This window comes from Pelodiscus sinensis, chromosome 1, assembly GCF_052426305.1.
Source record: "Pelodiscus sinensis isolate ZL-2025 chromosome 1, ASM5242630v1, whole genome shotgun sequence".
NCBI classification, from domain to species: Eukaryota; Metazoa; Chordata; order Testudines; family Trionychidae; genus Pelodiscus; species Pelodiscus sinensis.
In genome coordinates, this window is record NC_143052.1 from 135,505,532 (window position 1) to 135,523,269 (window position 17,738).

The window sequence follows — 17,738 nt, forward strand, 5'->3', positions numbered from 1 at the left end:
CTGTGGGGTGCCTCGGGGGTCCCGGGTCCTGGGAAGGCTGGCGGCAGGCTCCTGGCTCTCAGAGCCCTCCTCCTCCTCCTCCGTCTCCAGGAGCGGTCCCTCTGCCCCGGGGTCAATCACGTCCCGGGGGGCAGGGACGGCATGAGGCCCCAGGATGCGGTCCAGGGCATGGAAGTGGGGGCAGGCCTCCGGGTCAGCCCCTGGCAGGCAGGCCCGGGAGTAGGACTGCCGCAAGTCCTTAATTTTGCAGCGCACCTGCTCCCGGCTGCGCTGGTGGCCCCTGGCGGCCAGACTGGCAGCCATGCGTCCATAGACGGCCGCGTTCCGGTGGCTAGTGCGGAGATCGTGGACATTGGAGGCTTCCCCCCAAACCTCGATGAGGTCCACGATCTCCGCACTTGACCAGGCGGGCGCCCGCCTTTTGCGCCCCCGGGCAGGCTCCCGGGAGCCGCCAGGCTGGTCGTGGGGAGCAGTGGAGGGCTGGGAACCCTCGGATGGCTGGCTCATTGTGTGGCAGGTGCAGGCTGTGCAGGCACGGGTGCTTGCAGCCTTGCAACTGGCACAAAGTGAGTAGCCAGCCCGTGGCCCTTTAAGGGCTCCGGGGCCGGGAGGGGGGCAATAGAGTTTCCCTGGTGTTGGCCAGAGTGGCCACCAGGGAAACCTGGGAAGCCTTAGCCTCCCACTAGTTCGAACTAAAGGGCTACACAGCCCTTAGTTCGAACTAGCTAGTTCGAACTAGGCGTTAGTCCTCGTAAAATGAGGTTTACCTAGTTCGAACTAAGCGCTCCGTTAGTTCGAATTAAGTTCGAACTAACGGAGCGCTAGTGTAGCGCCTAGGAAAGTTAGTTCGAACTAACGTCCGTTAGTTCGAACTAACTTTCTAGTGTAGACATACCCTGAGTGTTTGTGTAAATCCACCAAACCAGCAAGGGGCTACTTAACCCCTTTCCCTCTCACACCAGTGTGCCAGAGGCGCTTGGGAGACTCTGTCCTCCCACCTGCACCAGCAGAAGATCAATAACCCCTTTAGAAATGACACTTACCCAGCCTCTGTTTCCTTCTCCCCCTGCCTCCCTCTCCCTTCTCCCGCTGCAGACGGCTCCGTTCACTGGCAGAGGCCTGGGAAGCAGCCCGAGGCCGATCTCCCCTTCTATCACCCCCGGGCTCCCTCTGCTGAGGTGGAGATGACGTCCTACGTGCTCCTGGCTTACCTCACCGTGCGGCCGGAACCGTCCCGGGATGACCTGTCGTCGGCAGCTCAAATCACAAAGTGGATCAGCAAGCAGCAGAATCCCAACGGGGGCTTTTCCTCCACCCAGGTGAGCCGTTCCCCTCCCCAGCCCAGGCACCAAAGGCAAGGGTGGGAGGCGGACAGGACAGGGCAGGAGACAGACAAGTAACCCAGGAGGAGGGAAAGGCAGCCCCGCACAGAGGGTGAGTGTGGCAGTCCTCTCATTCTTCTCACTAAGCTATAACCCTTGCTCAAACTTCATTACTGAGCCTATCTCATGGAAATATATGGAGACATACCTATCTCATAGAACTGGAAGGGACCTTGAGAGCTCATCAAAGTCCAGTCCCCTGCCCTCACAGCAGGACCAAGTACCATCCCTGACAGATTTGCCCCAGATCCCTAAATGGCCCCTTCAAGGATGAGATCACATCTCGAGGTTTAGCAGGCCAATGCTCAAACCAAAATTTGGTGTTGTCTACCCAGCACTTATTTCAAAATAAATCACTATTCTGAAACATGCCTTACTCCTGATGGCATTAGGTTTACGGGGACATCAGAATAGTGAGCCTGTTATATTTCAAAATAACAGGCGAACTCAGAAGAGGCAGAATAGCTATTTCAGGATACCTCCAGCTGCTTTCAATAAATACTCTAAAGTGGATAGAAAGCTGGCTAGATCATCTGGCTCAATGGGCAGTGATCAATGGCACAATGTCTAGTTGGCAGCCAGTAACAAGTGTTATGCCCCAGCAGTTGGCCCTGGGGCTGGTTTTTTGCAACATCTTCATTAATGATGTGCAGGAGGGGATGGTTTGCCCCCTCAGCAAGTTCACAGATGACACTAAACTTGGGAGAGAAGTAGATAAACTAGAGGATAGGGACAGAGTGACCTAGACAAATTGGGGGATTAGTCCAAAAGAAATCTGCTGAGGTTCAACGAGGATAAGTGATAGTTTGACACTTAGGACAGAAGAATTCCATACACTGCTACAGGCTGGGGACCAACTGGCTAGGCAGCAGTTCTGCAGAAAAGGACCTGGGGATTCCAGTGGATGAGAAGTTGGATATGAGTAACAGTGGGTATGTCTACACTACCCCACTAGTTCGAACTAGCGGGGGTAATGTAGTCATCCGCAATTGCAAATGAAGCCCGGGATTTGAATTTCCCGGGCTTCATTTGCATGAAGCCAGTCGACGCCATTTTTAAATGCCGGCTAGTTCGCACCCCGTGCCGCACGGCTACACGCGGCACAGAGTAGCTAGTTCGGATTAGGCTTCTAATCCGAACTAGCTGTACTCCTCGTGGAATGTACTCCTCATTCCACGAGGAGTACAGCTAGTTCAGATTAGAAGCCTAATCCGAACTAGCTACTCCGTGCCGCGTGTAGCTGTGCGGCACGGTGTTCGAACTAGCCGGCATTTAAAAATGGCGCCGGCCGGCTTCATGCAAATGAAGCCCGGGAAATTCAAATCCCGGGCCTCATTTGCAATTGCGGATGACTACATTACCCCCGCTAGTTCAAACTAGCGGGGTAGTGTAGACATACCCAGTGTGCCTTTGTAGCCAAGATGGCAAATGTCATATTGGACTGCATAATCAGGAGTATTGCCAGCAGATTGAGGGAAGCGATTATTCCCCTATAGTCAGCAAGAAGAATGATTAGGGGCCTAGTGCACATGACTTATAAGGAGAGGCTGAGGGAACTGGACTTATTTATTCTGCAAAAAAGAATGGGGGGGTGGAACTTTAGAGCATCCTTCAATCTCCCTGAGGGGGATTCTAAAGCAAATGGAGCTAGGCTATTCTCAGTGGTGGTAGATGACGAGGAGCAATGGACTCATGTTGCAGTAGGGGGAGGTCTAAGCTGGCTATCAGGAAAAACTATTTCCCTAGGAGGGTGGTGAAACACTGGAATGGGTTCCCTAGGGAGGTGGTAGAATCTCCTTCCCTAGAGGTTTTTAAGTCTCGGCTTGACAAAGTCCTGGCTAGGATGATTTAGTTGGGATTGGTCCTGCTTTTAGCAGGGGTTGGACTACATGGCCTCCTGAGCTCTCTTCCAACCCTCATTTAATGATTTTTTTATTCTATGATTTACACCCCTGGCTGTTTTCAATGGGAGATAGGGGCCTTAAAACCACGGCGGTTCTGGGCCCAAGGGAATAAGGGATTATGGCTTGGTGAGGGGGGAGAATGGGTGGTAATGGGAAAGATGACTTTTCTGTCTCCCTTCTACTTCTCAACTGTGCACTTCTGTGTGGGAGGCCCAGTGAGATAGCCTTTTCCATGGTCCTGGAATCCCTAACTCATCCTCTTGGTTGCCTCTTCTCTGGCAGGACACGGTGGTGGCGCTCCAGGCCTTGTCCAAATACGGAGCCTCAACCTACGCCCAGAGTGGAGGAGCCTCCACAGTGACCCTGAAATCCACAGGGAACTTCCAGACCCAGTTCCGGGTGGATCACATGAACCGTCTTCTGCTCCAGCGTGTGGCACTGCCAGAAGTGCCAGGGGACTACAGCATGGGGGTAACAGGAGAAGGGTGTGTCTACATGCAGGTGAGGGGCCCTGGGTCATGGGGAGAGGCTGCTGCTGAGGGGGGCCAATCTCATTCCATGGAGAGGGCAGGGTGGGGTGGTTTGGGGAGGAGAGAGGAAGGGAGGAGAGGGGAGCAAAAGAGAGGAAGAGGTGAGGGACAGGAGGAGAAAATAAGGAAGAGGTGAGAGGAAGAAAGAGACTGGACAGAGCGTTGGGGACTAGGGAGAGAGAGAAAGGGGATAAAGAAAGAATGGAACTGAGCTGAATTAGGAGACAGAGAAGAGCAGAGAGGAGATGGATGCACAGACACACACACAGAACTGTGCATTCTCTTTCAGACCAGCCTCAAGTACAATGTGCTCCCCAAGCCAGACGAGGCGCCATTCACACTGGAAGTGCACACGGTCCCCCAGACGTGTGACAGCCCCAGGGCCCACAAGACTTTTGACATCGCCATAAACATCAGGTAACTCTCCTTGCAGGGCCAGGCCTTCCAGAGCAGCTGTAGGGCTGGGGATGAGCTGCTCCTGGAGTCCCCAGAAAAGTGGACTCAAATTTTATTTCTCTAAAAATTAAAACTGAATTTTTACATTAAATCATGGTACTTCCTTAATTGCTATCGCTCTTTTCAGTGTCAATCAGATTTTGCATTTCTGTGTTGCCATCTCTTTACTTTCTGTCCCTTAAAATGGTAGAGCGATTGTTTTGTGCTTGTTTTTCCATGTACAAGTCAGAGTTTCAGTTGCTTTTAGCATTAGAGCAACATAGACTCAGAGCAAAACTACCAGACGGGGGTGGGGCCGAAGGCAGTGAGCCCTCAGCAGCACCTGGACTGTGGACTGGGCCCCCCTCCCTCTCTCAGGGTATGTCTACACTACCCCGCTAGTTCGAACTAGCGGGGTAATGTATGCATACCGCACTTGCTAATGAAGCCCGGGATTTGAATTTCCCGGGCTTCATTAGCATAAGCGGGGAGCCGCCATTTTTAAATCCCCGCTGCTTCGAACCCCGTGCAGCGCGGCTACATGGGGCTCGAACTAGGTAGTTCGGACTAGGTTCCTATTCCGAACTACCGTTACTCCTCGTGAAACGAGGTGTACCGGTAGTTCGGAATAGGAACCTAGTCCGAACTACCTAGTTCGAGCCCCGTGTAGCCGCGCTGCACGGGGTTCGAAGCAGCGGGGATTTAAAAATGGCGGCTCCCCGCTTATGCTAATGAAGCCCGGGAAATTCAAATCCCGGGCTTCATTAGCAAGTGCGGTATGCATACATTACCCCGCTAGTTTGAACTAGCGGGGTAGTGTAGACATACCCTCAGAGCCCAGCAGAGTGATGGTATAGCCTCCCAGGGCAGTTCAAAGGGACCTAGGCCTCCAGCTGCCATTGCTGCTACTGGGCCAGCGATGGTGGCCAGTAGCTCCAGGCCCCTTTGAATGGCTGGGCCCTGGGGCAGTTGTCCTCTTTGTACTCCCCCCTCACCCCGGTCGGTAGATGTGGTGACAGAAGCTGAATGCTTTGGCCCAGCCAGAATTTGCAGTCTAGGTTCAATCAGACTTGTGCTCCTAAATCACATTGGTGCTTTCATAAAACCCTTCCTTGGATGCCAAAATATGGGCTTAGGAGCCTAACTTTAAGCTCCTACTTTTTTGAAAGTGTGTTTATAAAAAACCTCACAATAGCAGTGCTAGTGTATTGAAATAACTCCTTAGTATTATCAATAATCCACTTTGATTCTGAGGTGACAGAAAATTTATCCCAATAAAATATACGTTTTTAATAAAATATAATTTTAGCCCGATACTGAAAACACTTCTGCATATTCTCCAGGTTCCTCACCTTGGCCTCTGTTCATGTCATTATAACAGGGCAGGACTGAGGGGCACTGGCAGGGCTGTGAGGGGAGCCCAGGGCTGGAATAGCAGGGGGTTCAGGGCAGGACTGAGGGGCACTGGCAGGGCAGTGTGGGGAGCCCAGGGCTGGAATAGCAGGGGGCTACAAGGCAGCAATGAAAGGTAGTGGTAGGATAGGGTGCTAGTGAAGATGGGAGGTGCTGCAGGTCAGGGTTGAGGTGCCTCAGTTCTGTGCTGAGCTGTATTAAACCTTGTTTTGTTTTCTGCTTGGTCTCCCAGCTACACAGGGAAACGTCCCATCTCCAACATGGTCATCGTCGACGTTAAGATGCTGTCAGGATTCATCCCTGTGAAGCCTTCAGTGAGGGAGGTAACGACCCATTCTGCGTATGGGCCCCTGCACCTCAGGGGTATCTGCCTACTGGAGTTCAGCTGCCCACAACCCCAACCATGCTCAGTGGACATCCAGAGCCCCTTGCCTCCAATCTCATCCAAATGGTACCTGGTCCACAGTTATCTCCAAATCTTGACCCCTCATTTTACTGGTGCAGCCTGGCCTTTCCTTAGTCCCTTCTTCAGCATCACCCTCCTTCCTGTATCCCATCTCTCTCATCCCCTCTCTTCTTTCTGAGCCTCCCCTGATGCCTCACTCCTCCCCTGCCCCATCCCATCCCCATGAGCTCCCCCTCAGTGATCTCCTGGTCAACTGTTATGCACAGAGTGGGCGAGCCTGGCTGGACGCACCTCACATTCTCCCCTGCAGGGGGCAGTCCTCCTGTAAGGGGAAGTCAGGCTGAGTTCTCGGGTTGCTGGGGAGAGAGAGTGAGGATCCCCCACCCCCCTGCACCCCTCTCTCCTCCTCTAGATATAACCCCACACACACACTGCTGCAACTTCCAAGCCCACCTCAGGTCCTGCATCTCCTCAGGGAGATGCAGACAGTTGAAGCTAGGTGCCCCTTAAAGGGCCCTGAGTGGGATCCCAGCAGATTAAAGAAGGAGAAACACAGAGGTGGCAGTGCCTAGAGACCAAGACTATAATATAAGAACTAGGGGCCACCAAATTAAATTAATGGGCAGCAGGTTTAAAACAAATAAAAGGAAGTTCTTTTTCACACAGTGCACAGTCAACTGTGGAACTCCTTGCCTGAGGAGGTTGTGAAGGCTAGGACTATAACAGGGTTTAAAACAGAACTAGATACATTCATGGAGGTTAAGTCCATCAATGGCTACTAGCCAGGATGGGTAAGAAATGGTGTCCCTTGCCTCTGTTTGTCAGAGGGTGGAGATGGATGGCAGGAGCGAGATCGCTTGATCATTGCCTGTTCAATTCACTCTCTCTGGGACACCTGGCATTGGCCGCTGTCGGCAGACAGAGTACAGGGCTGGATGGACCTTTGGTCTGACCCTGCATGGCCGTTCTTATGTTCTTATGTTCTAAGACCAGCCCTGCCCACAGCCCCAGCCTTCCCCTCAGGCGAGAAGTCGGACACTGAGCTGATTCCTCACTTTTTAGAGACCCAACCCCTCAGTGTGACTTAGTGTTGCCAGATATTTCAAAACCACATGCCTAAATGGGTCTCAAAACAAGCCACAAACATCCAGTCGTCAGCACTGAAGGTGTATTGCTCCCACCTTCCCCCCATAGCCTCCCTGCACACACACTCTTTGCCAAACCAAATGATCCATAGCGGCAAGTAGCCCACTTGAGGACTGACTCATGAAAAGAGCTCTGCACCCACCTGTGGCAATGGACTGCCTGGCCGAGACGCTGGCCCTGGGTCCAGCCATACAGCTGGATACCCTAACACCACCTGCTGTGCCCAGTCACTGTGGGAGGATGCTGCCATGGACATGAGTGACTCCATGCTAATGAGGCAGGCAAGGTTGTTGCTGGCTGGGGCTTGGAGTCTTACTTGGGGCATCGGAGTTTGGTGCTCCCCTATGTCCTCTCTGTCTGCTAAGCTGCCTCTCAATCCACTCTGGCTTTCTGCCATGGTAACAGTTTTCTTGCTGCTGCTGGTCAGCCACAGCCAGGGTGTGACATGAGGGACAGCGTGGTAGGTAGTGGCAGGGTCATGTTCCCTGGCTCAACTTTTGGAATGTGGATGCTCTCAGTCTGGGGCCCTTCACATCTCAGGCCACTAGGTGGGTAGGGCCACACTACAGACTCCACCTTTACCTTTAATGCATCAGCATCCCATTCCTCAGCACACTGAGATGTTGTGAAAGGAGGGATTAATGACATCCTGCTTCTCTCCCTTGGTCATGGGCAGCTGGAAGGAGATCACCACATCCAGCGCACAGAACTGAGCACCAATCATGTGCTGCTGTACATGGAGCAGGTGAGTGGCCACAAGGGGCTGGGATGGGCCAAGGAGAGTCACCCCAACATAGAGGCTCTGAGAGGTAATCTGCCAGGCTAGAGTCAGGATGGAAAGACAAACACATGTACCCCCCTCAGCTGCTGCCCCTCCCCAGCATTACCCTTCAGCACTTCCTGCGACCCCTCAACAAGAAGGCTAATGGCATATTAGGGTGCATTAGGAGGAGCATTGTCAGCAGATCTAGAGAAGTGATTATTCCCCTTTATTCGGCTCTGGGGAGGCCACATCTGGAGTATTGTGACCAGTTCTGGGTGCCCCACTGTAGAAAGGATGTGGACACATTAGAGAGGGTACAGCAGAGGACAAACAAAATGATTAGGGGGCTGGAGCACATGACCTACAAGCAGAAGCTGTGGGATTTGGCAAGTTTGTTTAGTCTGTAGGGGTACGTCTACACTGCATCCCTAGTTTGAACTAGGGATGCAAATGGAGACAACCAAAGTAGTTAATGAAGCGGGGATTTAAATATCCCGCGCTCCATTAACATGATCTCGCCGGCGCGCTAGTTCGAATCACAGCTGATTCGAACCAGGAAGTGCGCGCCGGGACGTGTTAGTTCGGACTAAAGCCCGAAGGAGTGAGTGAGGTGGCTCTTAGCCTCCTACTGAACCTCGTCTGTTTCTCCCCACCTCAGGTGAGCAACGTGACTCAGAGCTTCTCCTTCGCAGTGGAGCAGGACTTCCCTGTGCAGAGTCTGAAGCCGGCGCTGGTGAAAGTCTACGATTACTACGAGACGGGTGTGTGGGGGCAGGGCTGGGGGAACGTCAGCCCCATGGGCCTGTCACAGGGAGGGGAGATGCCACAGGGGGACGCTCTGTGCTCAGGGTTGTGTTTGGTCTTGTTATCTCAGTCATCAACATATCTCCCCCCACTCCCCAGTGCTGCCTGCAGAGCATGGGGACAGGCCTGAGAACCTCAGGGGAGGGCTTTCTGCTCAGTGACTGCCCAGGCAGGCTCCAGGGCAAAACCAATTCCCTTTTCCTCCTGCTTCCAACCCGAAGGGCCCTGCCACCCCCATCCCTGACACTGGCTTGGCCCATGGAGACAGCAACCTGCTCTCAGCTCTAGAAACAACAGGCCCATCTCAGCAGTGTCTCCCCTCTCCCCAGTGAGCATGTGGGGCGCACAGGGATTATGGGCAAGGGCGCATCCTCCTCTGGCCTCATGCTCGCACCCTGGCAGTGGGCGAGGTCCCAGAGCCCTCCCGCACAGCACAGAGAAGGTGCCAGCCCAGGTACATGAGAGCCAAAGGGAACTGGGAGGATCCTGGGTTCAGATCCTGCCCTGGGCTCCCAGCTCTGCGTGTGACCTGAGGCAGGCACACTTGCTCCTCAGCCTCCCCAGGTAGGAAAGCAGGTGACAAACCAGAGCCTGCTGGCAGCCCTGCTGGCGTGCGTCAGACAAGCCCTGCGAAGGGCCAGGGGACACCTGGCACAGACCTGCTGGAGATGCTGCTGCGCTGCAGCCTTCCTCCCACGGAGCCCAGCTGAGGCTCGCCCAGTGCCTCGGAGACAGGGCCCCTCCCCTGAGATCTCCGGTGCGGTGCCAGCTCTCTGCTGCAGGGCTGGGGGCGAGCGAGGAGCCCTGGCTGGGTCTCAGCCCTGACCACATCTCCCGTTCCTTGTGTCTTCCAGATGAATTTGCCATCGCGGAGTACGGCGCCCCCTGCAGCAAAGGTAGCGCATGAAGCGCCGTTTCCTCCCTTGTGCTGCTCATCGCCAGGCAGCGCGGCCCCGTGCAGCCGGAGCCGGCAGCTTCCCCCTCAGCCCCCGCTTGACACACCTGCCTTCTGCCCCACTGGAGCTGCCCTGGAGCCGCGTCATTGCGGTGCTTTGAGAGAGGCTCTTCCCAGGCCGGGCGAGGGCTCCAGCCCAGGCAGAGCTGGCAGGTCCCTGCCATCGCACGGGGCTGCTGCTTTGTGGCGTTTTCAGGGACAGGCTGCCTGGTCGGATCGAATAGGAACCTGAGGCCACAGCCTGCCCTAAAAGCTTCGATCCTTCCCCCTTCCCCAGCAGCTGGGGCTGAGCTGCCTGCTGCTGGCACAGACCAGAGGCGCAGGAGAGGGAGAGTCAGGGAGCAAATGGAAGAACCAAAGGGTGGGAGAGCGAGAGGGGAGGGTCGGGAGGGTCCCCCCCAGCAGGACTCAGCAGGGGCTCCCCAAGGCCTAAGCTGGGCTGGGGAACCATTTTTGGGTCGGGGACCATTGACCCACAGAAAAATCAGTCAGGGGCTGCACACAGGTAAGAAACACCCCCCGCGCCCCACCAGCATGAGCTCCCCAATGGTGGGGGGAGCCCTGAGTCTCAGGGGCCAGATCCAGGCAAGCCGAGAACTACTTCTGTCTCCTGGGCCTTCGGTTCCCCACCCCTGGTCTGAGCCTTTCCCAGCCCTTGTTCTGCAGGTCTGAGGGCCCAGGGAAGGCTCTCAGCATGCAGCGCTTGCTCTGGGCTCTGTTCCCCTGGTGCTGATGCAAAGGCAACTGCTCAGTCCCAATGCTGGGAGCCCCCTTCACTCCCCTGGGCACTGCTGGTTCTTTGATAAGGTGGTTCGATCCATCCCGCGCTGGGTCCCACTGGAACAAAGGGGCGAGACGAGCCAGCACTTCGCTCCCAAAGCAAGGGTCGGAGCTGAGCCTCAGCATGTCTATGGCACCCAGCGTCCAAGGGCCCCACGTCCCTCCCAGCTGGGCGTCTCCCAGCCACGTGGCCACTCTGCAGAGTTGGGCACAGCAGGGAGTGGTTCCCGCTACCCCCTAGGCTCACACAGCCCGCGCTGGATCCTGTGCTGCCTCTCCCCAGGTGGGAACACTCCGTGAGGGAGCCCTGCCCCTGAGGGGAGAGGTCAGGGCCATGGGATCTCTGGCCTGCAGCTCCGTTCCCGGCACTGGGTGTGGTGCTGGCACTGTGCCCAGCCTGGGGGAGGAGCAGCAATTCTCCTCTCTAGCCCCTCTCCCCCATCCGCTCCCTCTCCTTTTCCCTCACAGCGGGAGTCGAGCAGAGCAACGTGTGAGGGATGGAGCCGTGTTCCGAGCCTCCGGCATCCCCCCGGCTTGTGCCCTGCGCAGGCTGAGGTGGTTGGATGGGTCGACAGAGAGGAAACAGCAGCCAGGAAAGGGAAACGAGCCTCACAAATAAATGAATTTATCAACCTGACCCATGGCTCCTGGCCTGTCTGTCCCCACTCCCCTCATCCCTGTTCAGCCCCAGATCACAGCCTTACACACAGGACCTCTCAGGCCAACCCACACATGTCCGTCCAGCGAGGGCTCTGCCCTGCAGCGCAGTCGGGGGAAATATCTGCTCCTCACCATTGTGTCTGGTAGCCTGTGTCATTTCCAGAGCAGCTCCCCGAGTGCGGGGTTGTTCCTCGCTTGTCACAAGGATTGGGGGAGAGTAGATGTGCTCTGCCCGGGCGGGATGGAAACAGAAATACTCAGCTTGTGCCAGGAGCCTGGTGCTGCTAACATGGCTCAAGTGGTCAAGGTAGGCATTCCCTCAAATTTTTCCCACATGTGTGGAATGAAATTTGTTATCTGCACCAATATGAAGGTTATGTGTGACCCATCATTTCACCTCCATATTGGTGCATATAATAAAATGTATGTGCTAGAGGTGAGGCTGAGAGGTTTGGAGTATATGAGGGGGCTCAGGGCTGAAGCAGAGTCTTGGGATCATGGCTATGAAGGCTCTGGCAGGAAGTGCAGTTTCTGAGGTGGGACCATGAAAGAGGAGCTTGGGGTGCAAGTTGCCCTGGTCCTATAGCGGAAGAGAGGACTCCCCAGAGCATCCTCTCCCACTACAGCAGCCCCTGGGTTGGGGACAGAGAGGAACTTCTCTTCTCATGGCAGTTCTGGGGCTGGAGCCACAAGATAGGCACCTGTCCCCCAAACATGGCAGGTCCAGGCTGGGCTTGGTTAGGGATGGGGAGATGGTCTGTCTCTTAGTCAGCATGTCTAGGAGGGCTGGTTTCCCTGAGTGCTTGTGTGACTCTCCATAGGCTGCTGTGTAGCCCCACTGCCATGCAAGTTACAGGGACCTTAGGTCAAGGCCTGTACATTCCATCCCTGCTGCTTCCAGGAAGTGCCAACTGCCCACCATGTGCAGCAGTGTAACAAGTGGTTTCTCCTGGACCTGAAAGGCATGTTCCTGGGATTTAAATGATACTAGAAGATTTATCCAAGGTTGCTTGGGTCCTTAACTCAATTCATATGGGGGCGGGGGGGGGCAAGGGTTATTAATAAAATGAAAAGGCACATGCTTCATTTAAATCATAGCTGTGGGTAGGGCTGGAACTGAGGGGTTCAGTATGCAGGTTGCCTTGGTAAGAGAGGACAACCCCAGCCCTGTCTCACCACATCAGTGTGGGGCCAGGTGAGAAGCGTCTCTCCATGGCTGCTGCAGCTCCAGTGGGCACAGCCAGGGGAGGGGTGCATGCCCGCCCTCTGGCCCCGTTAGGCTGGGTGGGAGCCACAGAAGCACCACATGTCCCCTTGGCAACAACAGGTCTAGGGCAGCTCCAGGTTGCATATCACGGCTAGGGGGAGGTACCTCTCCTCTGGTCCAAGCATGAAGCAGATGCAGGTGGGGTCAAGGGAACCATTAAAGAGACAGTAGCCCCCCAGAAGTTTGAACCCCTGGATTTCATACTTGAGGTCTACGACAAGCTGCATGCTCTAGCTCCAGACGCAGTTCTTAACTACAGAGTTTGAGCTGCTTGCAGCTTTGCCTTTGGGGCAGAGAGTTTATTATAAAAAGAAGGAGGCAGGTGATTAAGAATAACAAAAGGCTAGTGTGATGGGGGCAGCCACAGAAGACTCTTTGGGGGTCCTTCCCAGGGTGCTGACAAAGCCACTGATACTTGCCTTCCTGCTCTCTGGGATTTCTGACCATCCTGTCCTGCTGGGCCAGCTCCCTGGTCTGCCCCAGCCAAGGCACAGAGATCACTCCCCCCCACCACCTACCCCAAGGCGCAGTACAGAGACTGAAACTCTTCAGGTCTAATGAAAATGCAGTTTTGGGCCTAGCTTCCTGGGATACCCCTCCCCAAATGGGATCAGAACCCCAAATGAAGTATTTAGGTAAGCCCTCTTCACAATGAAAGGGGGAATGTGCACACTGATTGCTCCCCCAGGTAACAATTATTTACACTGGGCTTGATAGTAAATAAAAGTGATTTTATTACGTATAAGCAGTAGGATTTAGTGGTTGTAAGTGAGAACAGGCAGAGCAAAGTAAAATTAAAATTTAAAATATCAGAAAATGCTTAGCTAATTCTAACATTAAAACTTCAGTACACATTTATTACAAACTCACCCTAAAACTGTTCTTTTCCTAGCCAAGTGTTCAAAACCAGGGAAGTCTCCTTTCCTTGGGGTTTCTGGTTCACTTCCTTGGGACTGGTACGCCAGACCAAAAAAGAAAAGAAAGGAACTGCTAAGCTTCCCATTGTTTTATAGATTTCACTTTTACATGGGAAGTTACCTGGCCAGTTCCTACTAGTTAGGGATGTCACATGACTTCCTAGGACCAACCACTGCGAAGACTTAAAGGACAAAAAGGGTTGTTTACAGGTGATTGCCTAGACATTGAGGCACCCCTGTATTGGGACACCCTTGAGGGCTTTCCTTTGCACATTTAAATACATAAACCATTCCATACTTCATATATCTAACTTTACACTCAAGAACGATACCTACACCAAAATGAGATATATAGACCCCGCAGATTAAGACATGAAGATTGACAGGTTACATGAGATAATTTGTCCCAAGCATCTTTGAGTTATGTATATTTTTGTCCATAAATCTATCTCATAAAGCATAGGGCGGGTGTCCATCACAACTGGTCAATCAAGCAATTGAAAGATTGTCACATCATTATGAAAACATTGCCAGGTAGTTAAAAGATGAAGGGGGGAGGAGGAAGAGTAGGAATGTGTGTTGTGCTGCTGGGATTTGAATTTAGCCCAATACTGTTAAATTTATAAATGTTCTTGAAAAAGGAGTTGTAAACGAGTCTATCGGGGCACCCACAGGCACCCCGTACCCTCCTCCCGAGTCTTGTGCTCCTTTTCCCCAGAGGTTCACCGTCTGGCGTCCTCAGTCAACTGACCTCTTGGACCAGGGGGGCCCATTAACACCAGGGGTCTCCGAGCTTCCCGTAGCAGGGAGAGGGGGGTCCGGGCCCGCCCCCTCTCACGGACCCCAGCCCAGGGCCCTAAGGACTCGGTACGCTTACGGCGTCTGGTCCAGCTGGCGGGGCGTCTGCCGTAACGCGCCAGCCCTCAGGCTCCCTTCGCCTGCCCTGGGCTGCTTCCTCTCCCTGTTGCGCTGTCTCGCCGATGCGGGGGCGTACCTCCGCAGTTTGGGTCCACCTCTTCCTCAGGCAGTCATGTCCGGCCTTTTAAATCCCCGCCCCGCTTGTGGGCGGGGGTTGGGGGCTCCGCCCCCTGTACGCGGCTCTACTTCCGGCGGAGCGGCGCACCTGCCATCTGGTGCCGCCCCCCGCGTGACGTCAGGCGCAGTCTCGGCGGGCGCAGACGCGTTGCCGCCTCTGCGGCCCGGGAGCACTTGGCACATCGCTGCTCGCCCCACGCTGGGGCCGCCCTGTTTGTCCCCGACGCCTCCGGCTCCTGCCCGCCCGCCACTGCTCGTGGTGCTGGGGCCTCTCGCTCCGCCCCCTGGGTCGCCGCAAAGGCAACTTCCAGGGGGATCAGAGTGCGGGGCGCCTCTGCCCCGTCACAGGGGTAAATAGGGAGATGACAAAATTTGCAGACACTACAAAATTACTCAAAGTAGTTAAATCCAAAGCTTTCTGCAGGGAGTTACAAAAGGATCTCACAAAACTGGTTGACTGGATAATGCAAGGGTAAATGGAATTCAGTGTTGATAAATGAAAAGTAATGTGCATGGAAAAATATAATCCCAGCTATACATACAAAAATGATGGAGTCTAAATTAGCTATTACCACTCAAGAAAGAGATCTTGGAATCACTGTGGATAGTTCCCTGAAAACATTTGCTCAATGTGCAGTCTAAAAAACTAACAGAATATTGGGAATCACAAGGAAAGAAATAGATAAAACAGAAAATACCAGCTTCGTGCCTTGGCTGTAGGAGACCAGGGAGCTGGCCCAGCAGGAGCGGGCGGTGAAAAGCCCCAAAGAGCAGAAAGGCGACTGGCAGTGGCTTTGTCAACACCACCCCGGAAATCACCCCCAAAGGGTCATCTGTGACCTTACCCCATCACATTTAGTTTTCAAAATCTTTGCATACGATGCTTTATTCAGCCTTTTCTTGGCCTGTCTGCCCGGTAGGGTTCTCTCTGAACAAAGAAACCTTGCATCTAGGCTTGCCAGATGTTTTCATCAAAAAGCTCAATAATGGCAGGAAAAAAACTTGATTGAGCAAAAAAAACAAAAAAAAAACAACAACAAAAAAGAGGGTGGGGGGGAGACCAAACTTGTTGAGCAAAAATAGGATCACACTTGTTCGGGGAGAGGGAGGGGAACCACAGGAGACAAAAATTATTGAGCAAAAAAAAAAAAAAGGGAGAACAGAAAAAAAAGGTTGCTGCACCTTTAAGAATCCCTGCATTCCTTGCTACCTCTGGCCCCATCAGACGTGGCAGGGGAAGAATGTCCCTGCCTGCCTTCCAGCCAAGAAAAACAGAAAATACTAGTATTTTCTGTGGTTTTTTTTTTACTGGACAGGGACCAGAAATAATGGACTATCCGGGTGAAAACTGGTCACCTGGCAACCCTACTTGCATCTAGTTCTCTTGCTTTTCACCTTATTTCATGTCTTTGACTAGGTCTTCACTACTGGCCTTTAACTACAAGCAGTAGGATTTAAGTGGTAATAAGTGAAAACAGGCAGAGCAAAATAGATTACAAACTCAAAATAAAAAAAAACGCTCGCTAATTCTATACTGAAACCTCATACAGACTTGTTACAGATTCATTACAAATGCACCCTAAAATTATATGCTAAATTCACATTGTAGCCATTCCAAAATCTGGCAGTGGATTAAAGAATCATATAGTGAACATATCTGGTGTATCTGTCATCTGTCCATATCTAGCACAGAGGCCTGATATGCTAGTAGCAATCCTGCAATAAATCAAGGTCTATATCACTGATATTCAGTATGGGAGCTTGATTCAATATCATCACACCATTTAGACTTTTTGGGATAGTCAGAGGAGCTGCTGCAGTTGGATTGCACACAGAGCTAGTTTTGCAACAACTTTCTTGTCAACAGGCAGAAAGAACAATGAATAAGTACATCTTGTAACGTTCTATAAACATCTAGGTTATGTCTACACTCGGGGCTTCTTGCGCAAGTATGGCCATTCTTGTGCAAGAATCCGCAGAGCGTCCACACTGCCCACCGGCTCTTGCACAAGAAGATTTACAGTAAGGCATGGTAAGAGAGGGCTTCTTGAGCAAGAGCTATGCTCTTTTCTAACAGGTGTAAGCCCTCTTGTGCAGGAGCTCTTGCGCAAGAGGGCAGCGTGGACGCTCGACAGGGATTTCTTGCGCATGAAAGCCCTATGGCTAAAATGGCCATTAGAGCTTTCTTGCGCAAGAGAGCGTCCACACTGCCATGGATGCTCTTGCTCAAAACCACAGCTTGCACATGACAATGTGGACGTTTTCTTGCGCAAGACTTCTTGCACAAGAACCCTTGCGCAAGATGTTCTTGTGCAAGAAGCCGCCAGTGTAGACATAGCCCTAGAGAAGCCATTGCAGTGGTGTTGCTTGTCTAACAGTGCTCCTTTTCACTAAATGAAGAAGACTGGTAGGCTTGTGGGTAAAGCACTAAACTGGGACATGCCTGGACCGCATTCTATTTCTGGATCTACGGCACACTTCCTGTATGCCTTGCACAAATCACTTAATTATTTTGTATCTCAGTTCCCCATATTTCAAAAGGAACACTGCTTGGAGCCTCCCTATTTTAGAGGACCATCCTGAAATGAAGAAGAGTGTTAGAAAGGAATAGGTGAAAATGTCTATCTTGTAGGATTGGAAATGGGTTTATGGAGCCCTTCATTGCTCTGGGATACTGGTTGCAGTCAGCTCCCAGATCAGGGACTCTAGTTGACTCACAAGGAACGGAAAATGGAGCCTTTCACCTTTAGGACCCAAGTTCCCACTTCAGCTTCAGATCTGTAGCTTTTCCCCTGAAAGTTGTTGGATGGCATGTGTGGCATGTACTGCTGATTCTCAGTAGGGTGTAAGCCTGAGGTTGTGGCTACATTGGCATGATTTTGCGCAAAAACATGCTGCCTGCCTACACTGGCAGGGAGTTCTTGCGCAAGAACACTGACGTTCTAACGTGTGAAACCAGTGCTTCTTGCACAAGAACTATGATGCTCCCGCTCAGGACCACTTACAGAGCCACAAACCAACTAATCAGTGCTTCTATCTAAAGAACTACAAGATCCTTTGTGCCCCAATCTGGAATGCTATCTTCCATACTGGATTGTTAGGCCTAGTATCCCACTTTCTGCGCTAGTGGTCATGTAATTGAGCATAGCTCCTTCAACAATGATACTTGGGAAAAAAGACTTTTCTCCACAGATGATGCAGTGGAAATTCACTTTCCCTCTCCCCCACTTGCAGAGCCAGAAATCAGTTGGCAGGAGCAAACGGGACAAATGCCTAAATTCGCTAAAAAGAAGTCGGGACGTACAGGACAAGGCTTCAAAAAGGAACGGACTCTGCGGGCC

At 52.8% G+C, this 17,738-nt stretch overlaps 1 protein-coding gene across 2 annotated transcripts in view; it reads left to right on the top strand.

Annotated features, from left to right (window-relative positions):
- The window catches only part of LOC102453736 (alpha-2-macroglobulin-like), a 68,289-nt gene extending 57,134 nt beyond the window's left edge, over positions 1–11,155 (top strand). The window contains exons 29-36 of one of the 2 annotated variants that reach the window (XM_075902371.2): positions 1,096–1,319; positions 3,569–3,787; positions 4,106–4,233; positions 5,897–5,987; positions 7,893–7,961; positions 8,638–8,740; positions 9,638–9,679; positions 10,987–11,155. In XM_075902371.2, coding sequence (XP_075758486.2) covers positions 1,096–1,319; positions 3,569–3,787; positions 4,106–4,233; positions 5,897–5,987; positions 7,893–7,961; positions 8,638–8,740; positions 9,638–9,679; positions 10,987–11,012 — 902 coding nt within the window. In that variant the 3' untranslated portion in view covers positions 11,013–11,155. Of the gene's footprint in view, positions 1–1,095; positions 1,320–3,568; positions 3,788–4,105; positions 4,234–5,896; positions 5,988–7,892; positions 7,962–8,637; positions 8,741–9,637; positions 9,691–10,986 lie in introns of those variants that run through there. The other variant, XM_089771776.1, reaches the window with a different exon arrangement.
- Positions 11,156–17,738: the final 6,583 nt, after the last annotated feature.